Here is a 14,910-nt window from a genome sequence, read left to right on the forward strand (position 1 = left end):
ATTTCATCGAATAACGAAGGCGGCGATTCCGGCTGCTGTTCCTTTGGAGGTTTGTAACAACAACTCCTAACGGCTCGGCCTCATTAACTCGGAGAGTTGACGCTAACTTCCCTCGGTGTCAGGAGTTACGCGATGCGAACAAGAGCAAGGGAAAAGAGGAGACAAGGAGATCGGCCGCTGCAACGGGCCATTGCGAGTCGGGACCGAGCGGAAAGGGGGTGCAAAGCGGGCGTTGAGTTGATGGTCGTCTCACCGCTGTAGAGCTCCTGCCACTGCTCTCTTCGATTGCTAACACAAAACAAAAGGAGAAGCGAAACCTTTTCATTATCCTACGTGCCTTGCCGTTCCTGTTCCGACTCGGATAGCCTCAAAAAGGGATGGTACAAAGCACAGGAAATTTGTTCTAGTTTTCCTTTGTCGTCGTGTACTATGATTATGCCTCAAGGTTACGCGATGCTGCTTAATGTCGTTGGCTTCGTTTGTTGTTATCGATGTCGTAACTGCCGATGCTATTGCCGCTGTCTTCGTTTTTATCGTCGTCATCGTTGTTATTGCTACTGATGGTTCTACCAGTGCAGTTGCTGCTGCTGCTGTTGCTGTTGCCCTAGTCCTCATTGGTGTCGCTATGTTGCTATATCGAAAAGGCTGATCGGCCGGCAGGCGAGGGCTGCAGTCGTGTTAGGTACCGCTTTGCTTGACTGTATGCGACAGAAAAAACATTATGCTCTATAGCTGGTCAGTCGTAGATGCTAGCCGCAAAAGGATAAATAGCGAGGAAAAACAGTCAGGTAGGTGGCAAAGCTAAGTGCCATTGTGCGCGAGCTGGGTGAGGCGGCGCTGCATCAGCCCCACAATAAGCTGGTCATAAACGTGACCAGTTTGCTCGATCAACATCGGCCTCGCCAGCAACTGCATACACAACCCGCAACGAACCCGTGCCGTTGCCATGAACTTACCTCATTGCTAGGTGATAAGTTGTGGGGTCCAATTCACTATCTTCACGCATCTACTTATTGGGGCGTTGGCTCCTTAATGTCCACTAACGCATCGAAGCTATTGCACTTTACGTAAAGGAACAGCACAATGAGAAGTGAAATTAGCGGTGGTAAGTTGGGCGATAGACTTTGGCATTGGTGGAAGTTGCAAAGGTACCATGAAGCAGACTCAACGGGGTAACATGAAAAAATATGGAAGTCCTTCGGTCCGTCTCTGAATGACTCAGTTTTTACGGCATCAACTGTAATATTCATGAACGCAATAGCCGTTTCGCTACGGCCCTTTTGCTTGGACGTAATGTCAGGTACCCTTGGTCCGCCTGTTTAGCTTATTATTCGGTGCTTTTTGAGTCATATCTCCGTTAGGTTGAAACTCTCCATTACCAATACCGCAAAAGTCGATGTTCGGACAACGTTGCCAAAAATAGCCGTAACGACACCTTTTTCAACAAAACCTTTATTTGATTTTATTGAACATAATAATCTGCAAAGCCCTTGCGTGGTCTAAAAATAGATATCATACAACCTATATAGGCCATTCAAATTTTTGTCTAATGTTTATATTCTCTTTATGTATGCAGATCACATGTGTCTCCTAATATCCCTTCAGTAGGTTTACGGTATGCTCTTAGGTTCCTTAACAACCTCTTAAAAAGAAGACAGACAGATAGTTATAAGTAACGTGTTTACGATTAGAAGTATACTTATAGCAGACAGATTACGATGAATGGATTCTGCAAATGCAATAGGCAAGGGGTATTTTGCAGCGCCTGCGCCGAGAACGCGTAGAAGCCTAGTTTTAAATGTAGTTGTTGAACACTGTAGTAGTCCACAGCAGCGTCTTTCAACGTTTAAAAAATAATGCAGTAATGTACTACTAACAAAAGCCCTCACTGCTGATAGATCTATCACAAACTCTAGAGTCGCTAGTCGTTTACCGTTCGAGGCGGCTGTCGCTGGTGCGCTCATACCATAAGTAACGGCACGGTGACCGTGACGATTGTAACACGATTGCTTCATATTTTTAAATTGTCGTTCGGTGTAAAAAAAGAATGGGCCATATAAGTGGAAGACTGGTGTTCTATGGGCCGTTTTCCGTATACATGTTGCAGGCGGTGGTTTGCCCAGACATTGTTCACTTATTATCCTAACCCTTTTCCTGTGCAGGCCACTGTATCGCCGACTGATGTCAGTCTCCCGTCGGACCCTACTGCGTCGAATGCAATTGCCGCAGACTGGTTCTCCTCCTCATCGTTTTCTAAAATAATACAACGGCTTATTTCCAGCCATCCTGGTAGCCAGTTAGAAATAACAGGATGAGATAAAGAGCGAGCATATTGGTCCATGGCAAGCAAGGATTGTCGAGAGAAAATGTACATTCTTTCGTTCGTACGTTCAAAAAAAGAAAAAATACATATTAACAGCCGTGATGATTCAGGGGCTACGCGAGAAGGGGGAGGGGTACCAGGTCTAAGTTTTGCAAGCAACAAATGAATGAGCGAGTTGCTACGAAAATCTCGAGAACGGAATGGTAACAGCCTAGCTTCCGAAACTTCGTGGTAGCTAGGAAGAAGTAGCAAAATCAAAACAAACAGCTGAACAACGGGACGGACGGCGTAATACGGGTAGCTTAATATCTATACGTAAACACACGGCTCTGAGGAGATTAGATTCAAAAACTATTTCCTTAAAACGTTAGGCTGCTCACAATCTACCTCTTCTAGAAAATTACCACAACGCCTTGTGAACGTTTTTCTGCATTCTTTAGTTAGCGCGATCGTAGCCAGCGTGTGATGTTAGGATGACTCGCGAGAAGCATCTATTGATTTTTGGCATAGGTATATCTTGTATTTCCTTGCTCCATTGTGTAGTTTTCTTCGTGAACAACCGCTTTCGGTGTACAACCCACATTATGCTGATTATAACAGTCACTTAGTCGCATCCCACTTTAATATCAGTCCAGTATTTACACTGAGCTGAAATTCTTCGCCTGTTTGGTCCACTCGGCACAGGAGCCGAACACAGAGGGCTCATACGTCACAGAGTGGGGCTTCGTCTCGCTCCTGTAGGCAACGTGGCTGCCGCTCTCCTTCCTCACTTATGTCGCCATCGTTGGCACTGCCAGCGAATACACGTACATAGCAGCAGCTCAATCAGGTCATCAGGTACATCAGCCCAGGACCGTTGCTCCAATTGACAAAGGATAGTTCGGCTTTCCTCCACTTCCACTGTATACCTCATCCGATCGGTAGCCCGATTAGGGCAACGACAGCAGCAGTCAGACACCACTTTAAAAAGGCGAAATCAAAGCCCATTGGCAACGCGTTGTGCAGCCTTTGTCGATATGGCTTCAGGGAAGAAAAAAGATCACAGCGATGAACCACTGTGCGCTTCGTCGGTGTCTCGCACACTCGCGAGGAACGAGGGGAACGTAGAAACCGGGGCGGAACAGCAGAAGAATATTGATATAGTAAAAGCCCAACGAATAGGATATTTCCGCATTACATTCTCGGGAACCGCTGTTGTCCATCCTGGGCAGAGTCTAGCGCAGCGACCTTTTCCCATTGAAATTGAGTGGCAGTCGCTCGATTGACGCCGTATGACTGATGGTCGTGTAGAGTGAAGCCCTGGTGAGCCAACCAGCGAGAATGGCAGTTCACGGGCTTTTCGATGGCACCACACCCCCGTTCAGCCGGTTTCATTTCTTCTACTTTGTGCCTCCGTTAAAGTTGGCCTTACTCGAATGATAGGTACGTACAGCAACGGATAGAGCAGGGCCTTATGCCGGGGGACCAGCCACACCCGCTTTGGTGCTGTATGTCCTAAGGAGATCCTATTCCCGTATTGCTTCTTTGCGTTTCACCGTGTCACTAGGGGAACAGCCAGGCTTTAAAAAGACGCCACGTACCCATCTCTTTTTCACCTTTTTCACTGGTTTCATCCTCCCCTATATCCTTCGGAGGACGAAAGGAAACCTGTTAGCTTTACGGTGCAGGGATTTGGCTGATCTTTTCTTTGGATCTTTTCTTCTATACAGAATCATTTCATTCCAAGAGGACTCTTTGCTTTAGGAACTCTGAATGTATACCCAGCAAGCGCATCTTCCACCCGCATGGCCTCGCAATTCTTTCGTCTTGTAGCACGTCTGTCTGCTATCGGCTTCTCGGATATTTTCAAGCCACTCAATGGCTTATTTTCAAGCCAACGAGAATATCAGTTTTTCAGTGGGACCCTTTTTTCATTTTCGTTTTCTCTAGGATGCCCACTATTGGGCATTCGGTCAGTTCCGTACACGCAAGGATGAACTAAATAAAGTTCAAATCAACATCGTTTGCACAGAAGGAACATAGAAAGGCGCGCTGAAGGAAAGATCCCTCGTCTCTATTGTGAATTGGCTTGATCGATTGGTAATGAAATTGACCCATTTGAGTGCAGTCCGAACAATCGTGTTGCTATTCGCTATTCGCTATCACATGTAGGAAGTTTGCTGGAGCTTTGTGTTCGTTTGTCGGAATCAACTGCTATGTCAAGCTAGTCATCAACAAGTTCTCGATTGAACGAGGTCTTAAACCTGCTCGAAACTTTGCTCTTCTTCTTTGCCCTCTGTCTACCGTAGAGATGTGTTTGTTTTATTTTCTATTATGTTCCTATACTACGTACGAAACATATTACATTATTATACTACATCAAAGGTGACCAATTACGCTGGTCAAGTACCTTTCGCTTTGACGACTACCGGTTAATTGCTGCAATATAAACCCTGTTTGCGCACACCATAGTAAGAATCACACATATAAGTCAAATATTGCCTCTTGTTAATGCGTACGAAATCAGATAATGTCTAAGACGATGACAATCGTTTGCAGACGATGCAGAAACAGGTCCCAGAACGGTGTGGGATAAGTCCCATCTCGATGTATAGAAGGAAAGAGATTGAGCTTTCTAGGGTTGACTGACCGTCTGATTTATTTACTCGCAACACTTCTTTTCTTACCTCTCTGTATCTCCTTATCGTCGGCGTAGAGTTATCCAGGAGCAAGGGTGACATTGAAGGGGGTGGTCGGTAAACATGTGACATCTCTTTGATCTTCTTGCAGAAGCAACAGACCTTGAGTTGCTGTTCTTCGCGACTCCTGAAGACATTACTTGTATCTGCGCCAATGTACAGCGCGGGCCCATTAACAGAAATACAAAGCGAGCAAAGCACGATCATATAGTATTACGTATCAGCATTACGTTCAAAGATCTCAAATTGTATTTTCTTTGTACTGTTATGTAAACAAAATAACCTTTCTGACCTTGCCGCTTTCGATTATAAACTACTGCGTGAAACTCTTCTAAAATGACAAAACATGCTCTTACGCGATACGAAATGGAAGCTCTCTATTAGCATTCATTAAGGTCACTGCAACTGGGCAAACTACTGGTCGTTTGCGAGCTTGAAATCGAGGTCTAGCTCTGAATCTACGTTTAGCAAATTCTAATAGAAAACACGTATGCCCGCTTTGACTAATATTTGCAGACATCGAATGGGAACATGGAGGTCGAGAAAATCCTTCAAGTAAACCCCATTATGGAAGCGTTCGGCAATGCTCGCACTGGCATCAACCATAACTCTAGTCGCTTCGGCAAGTTTCTCGATCTCACATTCTCCTCGACGTCCGGCCGCGTCCTTGGAGCCAAACTTTCTGTGTACCTCCTCGAGCAATCACGCGTTGTACGCCAGGCCAGGTAAGTAACCGTTAAATGCATGCTTTAGATGTTATTCATAGTTGAGCATTTCGGATCTTACTTGCCGCTTCTTGTGTTGTCTATTCAACGCCTGCAGATAAACCGACCGTATGTCCAGGTTGTATCCAAAAGGCTCATCCGCTTATTCGGATTTCTTTGTCTTGTTAAGGTAAATATATGTGTGTAGACAAAACGCAGAATGTCGTAATGTAAGTAAAACAAATGTCATTGAGACTCCCAGAAGCGATTGACAGACGGGAGAACTTCGATGGCTTTCCGATTAGAAACAGCCACAGAGAAGACCTGAAGGTGGGCTTAGTGCCGGCCATGGGGATGAGTTACATACGAATTATTGTTCTATAGGAGTATTCGCGCCATGAACATTGTAGTCAGACGCACATGGAGATTTGGATATCTTCATCACGCTACTCAAAAGAAGCTAAACATGCTTGCCGCTCTGAAAAAGTTTGGCCGCCGCTCAGGCTACGTGAGGGAAGGAAAAACAGGGTTTCTATCTAGGTTGACTTATATTATTATAGTTTAAATAGCTTGCAAATTCGAGTCAAACTCCTGAAATCACCTAAGAATTTTTAATAGACACTGCACTAAGTAATTTCTCAAGCAACTTCTACGGCGCTCTTTTACCTGAGCATGCCTGGGAGCAGGACTTTAAAGTATACCAAACATGTACCCATGTACGTGTCTAATAATCATCGTGCATCTTATATTAAGGCATGGAATCATATGCAAGGGTGCCATAAATATACAGACGTGTAACGATAATATATATATATATATATATATATATATATATATATATATATATATGCACGAGTATTAAATTAAAACACTCCGAAATATTAGCGTAGTTTTTGCAATGTTTTTCAAGCATCGCTAAAAACAAATATCAAAATTGTTGAACAAAAGATAATAAATACGATGCTAATTCTCAACGGGTATGAATTTTGAATATCGATCATTAAGGATTGTGCTAGTTCCTGAGGTTAGTAGCTCTGCCGAATCTTTCTCGTTGTCAAATTAGTCGCCTCTATAGACCTTTCACATGTGCAGGTTCACAAGCAGTACCGTTTCATACTCGTGCTTGAATACGATGCTTCTATTAAGATAACTCTTCAATCTAGTGAATGAAGACTTGCGCAAGCGTTACGCATACAGTTGATTATATAGTCATTCCCTATGGTGGTCTATTGCAGCTCTTCTCCTCCGAAGAAAACCGTGAACGCTAATTAAGAACCTTGGATTTGCCTAATTAGAGTAAATGGCGGTCGACCGTGCAAACGGATCTAGTGCGGGATGCAAGAAGGGTCTATCTAGATTTATTGATTTGAAACCAGCCGTAAACGCCAGCGATAAGAACATTCATTTTCACACCAGACTCAATATGATTTTCTACCCGCTAGACAATTTATGTCTCATGGATTTTACTAACTGGGATCAATACCTAAGTTTGTATTTACCATTAGCAAATGGGACACTTGGTGGGCATCGTAATTTTTTCTAGCATTCTCTATTTCGGTATCCATGAATGTACTTGCGAAAGTTCAAGTGTGAGTTGATTTATATTCAAATTCAGGCAATTCTCAAACGCTAGAGCTAAACAAATTAATCCAAGTGACATCTCCCACTGGGCGTCTAAGATCCTGATGAGGAACTGACCATCTATCGTAACTATAACGTTACGCGGAAAAGAATTCCATCTACTTCTTTGGTAGTAAGATCGTGTAAAGATAACTACGATATCAATCTCAGCGTTGAGTATTGCTTTTAGAAAACCACAATAAGCAGCTACGACGTCAAGGACCCTATGCATGCGTTCTATAGAATACGTCTGTACATCAGTTTTAACAACGTTTGACTCGGTCACATAATAATTATACGAGTGTTTCTCTGTTACAACAGCTATGTAGTTCGTGTTCGTGCTATTACTGAAGATGTTGAATTTTGCAGCAAAAACCACAGCGGGCAAAACATATTGTTCTCCTCTAATCTATGGATGACACAGTTTCATTATAGCACCCCTAAAAAACATCAAACCAAGAGACTCAAAGCCTCTCCAAGGCAACCTAACCTAAAATTGCCCCGTCGTAGCAATTGCCATTCACCACATTTGACACTCCCAGGACGTTTCCAAGTAGAATACCGAAGAAGGCATCCACCCTTTCCACGACGCTTTATTTCTCCATTATTATTATTATTATTATCAACAAGCGAAAACAGTAATAGTGATAGTAGCAATGAAAACCCGTAGAAAAAGCTAGACTTGCGTCGCTGCTGGGTTGAAAAGATTGGTTTTCAAGTATTAGGTGTGCCTTGTTTGCAATGCAAACATACGGATCCACAAAAGTAATAAACGCAGCCACCGTCGCTGACGCCGCCGACTCACAATTATTTTTGCCCCTAGTATTCAACCTAGAAGCGACCGCGCTTCCAAAAGCATTTTCTGCCAAGCTGCCCGGCAACGATCCCACGGCGTAGCTATTGACAGCTGAGACTTATGGTTTCACAAAAGCGTCTGTACGCCCTAAGCAGGGCTACCGCCATCGGTATTACCCAAGTCGGCTCTGTTAACTCCAGCAGCCCAACGTGGTAGCGTCTGACGTTGACCAAATGGCGCCATCGCCGGTAGAACGGAATCGGACCGGCAAAAGTAGGCAGGTGCTTCATCTGTGCAACGAAACCCAAGTGTAAGCTGCTTTTGAAGGTAAGTAAAGAACGAAGCCTAAGGGAAGGGGAAGAATGAAGGGTAAAAGGCAACTGAAAAAAGTAATAATTACTTTTAATCGCTGCTTCATGAGACAGCAGCATTTGCAAATGGGGCCGCGTCAGCAGCGGCAGCGGCTATGATAGCGGTCGGCCTAAGCAACTCTGCACATTTCGAAGCCCCCCCAACTAACGAAGAAGCAAGGAAAGAAAAAGGCAACAATTAGATTGATCTTCAGTGTCGTTCGAATCTCCAATGAATAGTCTTCGTGCGCTAGTAAACTCTGCAAGTTACTTATGCATATCCTTTCAAGAAACAGATCTCATAAGGTCTTCTAGCAGCCTACGGTAGAAGAAGGGAAAAAATTCCTTTTGCTTACCCTTCCTATTCCTGCTATGAGAAACAATAATTGTAAGGTGATTGATTTATCCAGTCAAGGATAATTAATGGTCGTGAAATAGTTATATTTTATCCGGTGTTTCGAAATCCTTCAATTTCTCGCATTGTGTCGACTTTTGTAATTGGTTTGTTTGTGATTGTGTATGCTTTACAAACAATCGGAACTATTGCGTAGAGGTCTTCCTGGTAGGAAACTGTCTTTGACACAACAGGACATCGTAACAACAAATAGCAATATAAATTTAGTATTTTGTTAAAAAGACTTCAGAACAGAAATATAGGATCGATATCGTTATTCAAACACTGTGCACTTTGATAAACCGAAATTTTTTTATGCTTTCCAGAAAGCCGATGAAGCTGCTTCAGAGTTAAATATAATAATAACAGAATATCTACTTTACAGTAAAATGCGCAATAGTAGAGCGCCAAGCGGATCATATAGAAATTGTTTTCTTTTTCCACTTTTTTTTTAATTTCAGCGGCGAACGCAACTTTCATATATTCTATTACCTTTACGATGGACTAGCGGCTCAAAATCTACTTGAAGCGTACTACCTAGAACCAGCGACGTACAAACGGAATCACCGGTAGGTGGACAAATCCCATACTCGTTCCTCGTTGCATATTCATTAAACTCTCTTTTCATATGACACATTCGGTAATTCAGCCGTGAAGTGAAATGCCTTACCCGTAACTTTTACCCAGCGCATCTATAACTGCTGTCTGCTTGGTATTGAATAATAATATCGTGTTTTACACAATATACAAGTTCGGTAACTAAGTCTAGGGCATTGTTACTATAGTACGTAGTTTCTGCAATTTATTTCTCATGTACATACATGTGAAATACTGGCATTGCCCCGATGTTCGCTCTTATTATCCGAGCAAATCGCAAGTAAGAATAAAGGACAAGGCGGTGATAAAATGATCAGAGCAGCGCATTCATCTTAGCGATCAGTTCTAACATTTACTTAGACCCTAAGACGCATAATTCTGCGGCTGCCTCCTCCCTTAAAGGCCGCGCTTGGAGGAAGGTTCTCAACCGAGTAGCCAAATCGGCCGCGTTGAAGAAACCTTGCAGGCATATACATTGATGCCCTTTAAATACTGCACTCTTCTTCGCTGCGCCAGTACTTCAGGCACTAAGCGAAGCATTTAGTCAGAGCGAGCAGATAATGATGACATATTGTACAGCCTCAACTGTAGTGGTTTCCAGTGGCTCGCAATAATTGGGCTTCAATAGAATATCAGCCATAAATAGCACAAACCCATCCGAGCCAAACCCTCAGATCACAAGTGGTTAGCCGGACACTGGGGCACAATTGGTGAAGCTGTCGCCGCTGTTGCAGCAGACACGAGCAGTAGTAAGTGATGCGAGCCGCTCAACTAATAGAACGAACTGGCGAGCAAAACGATTGCAATAACCTTTACCGCTACTATGACGCCCGATGCAGCAGCGGCGCTCTTCTGTACCGTTATTATGACGTTTATTATTGCCATTATCTCTGGCGAAGGGAGGTCATTGAGGTCGGTTTGCCCTCTGGTCCTAGGTCTCAAACCTCTCGCATGTCTGCTTTGGTACCGTTTGCCGTTGGTTAGTAAATGCCCTCCTGTGTCGACTGGTACGTCTGCTATTGCTGCTGCTATCCGCCTGTGATTTTTTACTAAACTGACAAACATATCGGTCATAGACAACGGAGAAAGAAATGGAAGGACGACCGGTACAACCTGGAAGCAGGCTTATCATGCAGCCGTTCGAGATAACGTTCGGTGACCCACGAACATCAATGTAGTTTCTGTTTTTTCTTGCTTCTGCTGAGTGTGCTGCTTGGCCAAGAGCTAGCACCAGCTGTTGGCACTGCTATAACAACTTGGGGCTGCGCTTAGTTACGATCAGTCAAAAAGAAGCCCGCCAGTGCCGAAGCCCTGACCCTGACAGCGTTCGGTGGCAATAAATTTGGTAAGTCAACCGCCTTTCCCGGGTTCTCATGGCGCTGGTGCATATCGATCGCGTGCTCGCCGTTGCCCCCTTGGGTGCCGCGTCGGTACTAGTCGGCGTTTGGCTGCACCGCCCGTACTCAATTAACTGAGGGAGATGCGCGTTCCTACATATATTTCAAACATAAATGAAACAAAAGGATGGAGAAGCCGATGGTCGAAAGACTGCCATTATGTGTAGGCAAAGAGGAAAGAATAAAACGAGCTATCACACGCCACTTTCACAACATTACATTAATGTTGCGATATGGTTCGGTCGCGATTTGCGGAAACCTTCGTTGCTGGTATTATTATCATCCTCCTTAATAAATAGACATAGTACGCTAGCTCCGGCGGCAGCCGAAAATTACCGCTTGTACAACAGGCCTTCACTAATAACTGTTCTTACCGGAGAAGATATAAATAAGATAAAGACTCAAAATTTGTATCCTAATATTACCGGAAGAATGGGCCACGGATCAGGACTTAAGATAGCAACGCCCTCGGCGATTGGACTCATTCATCTAGGTCGTGAATGTGCGCTGGGATGAATAAAAGCATAGGTGCATCTGATTGCGAAACCGCGCCCCAGAGAATTTTATTTGGTTGAAGCTAAACCTTTTCCCTAGAAGCTAAACTCGGCTTCTTTGAATATAGCTCTGGATAGTCGTGCTATCTAATTCATTTCGACTAAGAGCTTGGGATCGAGTTCGGTATTTATTCTCCCTTTGAATTTACTGTCAGCCATCTCAGCTTTCTTAAAAAGTTTTCTGTAAACATAATTACGTTAGCCGGATGCTATTTCCGTATGATAAAAGTTTTAGCTCTCGTAGACTTGTCTGTCTGCCAGTTATTTGTTTTATTTCTGCTGAAATTGCCTTGCCTACTTCGTTAATGAACGAGACAGTCTTTATCGTCGTCGTTTTTTTAGCTTCCACTTTAATAGCTTCCCGTGGGACCTACAGAGTGAGTGAACTTCGTCGAGCTCTTTTTGGGCCTGCTCCTTTTCTGTTGCGTTTAGGGACGTCTCCGATGCAGCTTGAATACTGTGACGTGTCATAGGCCAACTCATTCAGTTTCTTGCCATGTTTCTCTGTTTGTCTCTATACCTTTTGTCTATTACTACATGTATATATTTTTTATCATTCCCAGGCTCACAGAATCGTCATTCCATTAGTTATTGTTACTAGACAGGAATGTCTTATTCTGGCTTATCTCTGGTGATCTATCACCGGAGTCTAGTATTTCGTATTCGAAAGACGTGTAGATACTGATATCACGTCTGATAGAGAAACAAAAAGGTTTCTCAGATAGCATTCAGCCACCGATGTTAACTGATACAAGTATGTATCGCATGTTAAAACGCTTGCCATTTCCACACGTGACACTAGCGCTACCCTCTTTGACATGTGATTGACACCAAATAGTTTCCAGAGCTCCATGGCCTTTGTCAACAGTCGACAACGTTCTGTCTATGCATTTGATTTCATCAAAACTCAATTGTATGAAAAAACATGGAACACATCTTGCCATTACCCAGGATGATGTTAAATAATAAAAAAAAATATCTGTACGAATCATATTTCATATAAAAAGGCCCCGCATTCCTTTTTTTGTTTTTGCCATGCTAAAGGTTGTTTATTGTTTGCTGACAGAAGCAGATGTAATAAATTTTTGAAGCGAGTAATATACGGCCGGTGGTTTGAGTTCCCCGTCCAGAGAACGGTCGACTACGTCGAAATCTCAGCTGTGCATGGATAAAGAACATGTGCAGTGATGTATAAAAGCTGTGTTGTCTCTCTCAAGCCATCTTAACTGGCCTGTTACTCCGCTTTTGAGCTTTCTCGGACCATGTGTCACCTGAAGGTGCCCGAAGGCAGCCCATGACATGCGGCGGTATCCAGCTAGAACCAAACGGTCATACCTTACCTTACTATTCTAAGGAGAAATTGATTCTTTTATTCCTTTTTATTCCACAGACTACGATCTATCAGGCTGAGACCATGAGCGGTCCTAAGCGTAGCAGTGTTACTGTTGAGAGCTAAGCTTCCTTCTAAATAAGATAGCCATCTCAATTCGTCTACACTTAGGAAATGAGCACTTAGAGTGTTTGTTATCCAGGCATCAGATGGTTGCTACATCCGGCTACCGCGCTGTGTGTTCGGCTCGACAGCTGTTTTTTTCCTCTATGTCTGCACACTTCCCATGACAAATTTGTGTCGCTCAGTGACCGTCTTTACATCATCACACACCGCAGTCTACAGCACTTGTATGGTTACCGTAAGTGGTTCCTATTAACTACAATACGTAATTGCCCTACAACGGTGGGATAACACCAAGCTGCGGTGTTAGCACCACTGTCAACGAGGGTCGTTGCCTTATTGAGTCTGAACGCCGGTTCGACCGTCCGTTTCCCCTGGCCTGTCTAGTAAAGGCAATAAGACGAGTCATCAGAAGCCAGAAGACAGTGTTATGTTATATTTTTTCTATCGTACTGGTGATGCCGGATGGGGCTCTGCACTTTTGTTGGGCTTGCTTAGTTAATGGCCTGTCGGCTTGGCCTCTTTCGAAATAAGACACGGTAGGTTCTAGTTCTTCCGCTAGTGTCACTTATTGAGGAGCATCGGGGCCAAACAAAGGTTACGATTTCAATAGAAACAGAGGTTGAATAGAGGTAGACCAGGGAGACCTAAGGCGAATAAGCTGAGATCTAGATAGACCTCATCCTGGCCGGGTCCCAAACAAGCATCGTTTTGATGACCCGATGGTTATATGCTGCGGAAGATCCACTTCAATCTCATTCTACTAGTCTTCAGAACTTACTTTGATCACAGCTAGCTTTTGAAGGTGTCTTTGAAAATGAACCATTTTCCACGCAAGTCACCCTGCATGCTGGTGTGGATGGGAGCAGCTGTGCTAGTTGCTCTAGTGGATGTTATTGCGTTGATTATAACAAATCGAATCTTCCTACAAGGGAAATTTGGGTACGTAGATTAAAAATCATTTCGGAGTCGGCCTTTGAAGCTGGAGTCAGCGTGCTCTCCGACAGCTTCTCCATTTTTCGATTCGACGGTGATTTCCAAGAAGTCACTCATTTTTAGCGTAATGACAACCGTCTTCGTTCCCTATAGAACTGTAAGCAAGGTAACGCTGTTAGCACTCTTTACTCCTGATTAGAAAAATGTGCAGTTGCTGTTAGTTTACGGCACTCATGTTGTGCTATTATTATGTTCAACATCGGCCACATTGTGTCCGTTCCCAATATTGCCTCCTATATAAACTTGAAACTTTCAATTTTCAGATAAAACATCCAGAAATTAACATATGTCAGTTAAAAGTGCACACATAAAAAAACACATACACATATAGAATCCGTTAGATACTTCGATGTTGCCAGATTTTGCTTCGTATTCGTTCATATTCAGTTTCATTACATCAGTACCAGTATCGATTATAACTTCTTCGACATGCCGCTAATCTTCTCTATCACTCAACATGGTGACGAAGCTGGTGTTTAAGTGAGAAGTTGTAGTGAATGGATGGGTGATCTTCTGAAGTTTTCAAAAGAATTTCATGGCCTCCTGAATAAAAGGTCTTTTAGTTAACATCGGTAACATTACCAGATCTAAAATTCTCTCGATACTTGATCGTCACAGAGTCGGCAACTAGCGTGCACCTGTTATTTTTTCGGTTTTCAGTAGCCAATAATTTCACTCGTCAACATTTTCACGGAAATTTTAATCCGTTTCATCCAAGCCATTGTTTTATCATTGCAATTTTGAGCTTCACGAGTATCTTTTTGTGCGCCTATACAACTAAAAACGAGGATTACGACTTTCAAAGCAGCAGTTCTTCGGCTCTGTCGCCCAGTTCTGCATAGACTGCGTCACGAGTAATTGCTTTGACACCTTGAATATGACTCGTTGTTCGAATAAGTGGAAGTTAATATCTGAATCAGTTCTCGCTTCAAAACACCATTGCGCAAGGATTTTCAGGAAGTAAAAAGGCGGGTGGTCACGTAAAGCCTAGAGGAAAAAGAGCAATAGCTTTTTTGTTAGAGAAAAAAAGATGAAAAGGGGGACGGAA

The 14,910-nt window shown here is 43.4% G+C and overlaps 1 protein-coding gene across 3 annotated transcripts in view; it reads left to right on the plus strand.

The window, feature by feature from the left end:
* The window catches only part of ninaC (STKc_myosinIII_N_like and MYSc_Myo21 domain-containing protein ninaC), a 152,800-nt gene that overhangs the window by 83,832 nt on the left and 54,058 nt on the right, over nt 1–14,910 (plus strand). For all 3 annotated transcript variants that reach the window (XM_022813735.2, XM_086974158.1, XM_022813736.2), the window contains exons 12-13: nt 5,518–5,726; nt 9,327–9,434. In XM_022813735.2, coding sequence (XP_022669470.1) covers nt 5,518–5,726; nt 9,327–9,434 — 317 coding nt within the window. The remainder of the gene's footprint in view (nt 1–5,517; nt 5,727–9,326; nt 9,435–14,910) is intronic.

Source organism: Varroa destructor, unplaced genomic scaffold (assembly GCF_002443255.2).
Source record: "Varroa destructor unplaced genomic scaffold, Vdes_3.0 BEIS01000007.1, whole genome shotgun sequence".
Lineage (NCBI taxonomy): Eukaryota > Metazoa > Arthropoda > Arachnida > Mesostigmata > Varroidae > Varroa > Varroa destructor.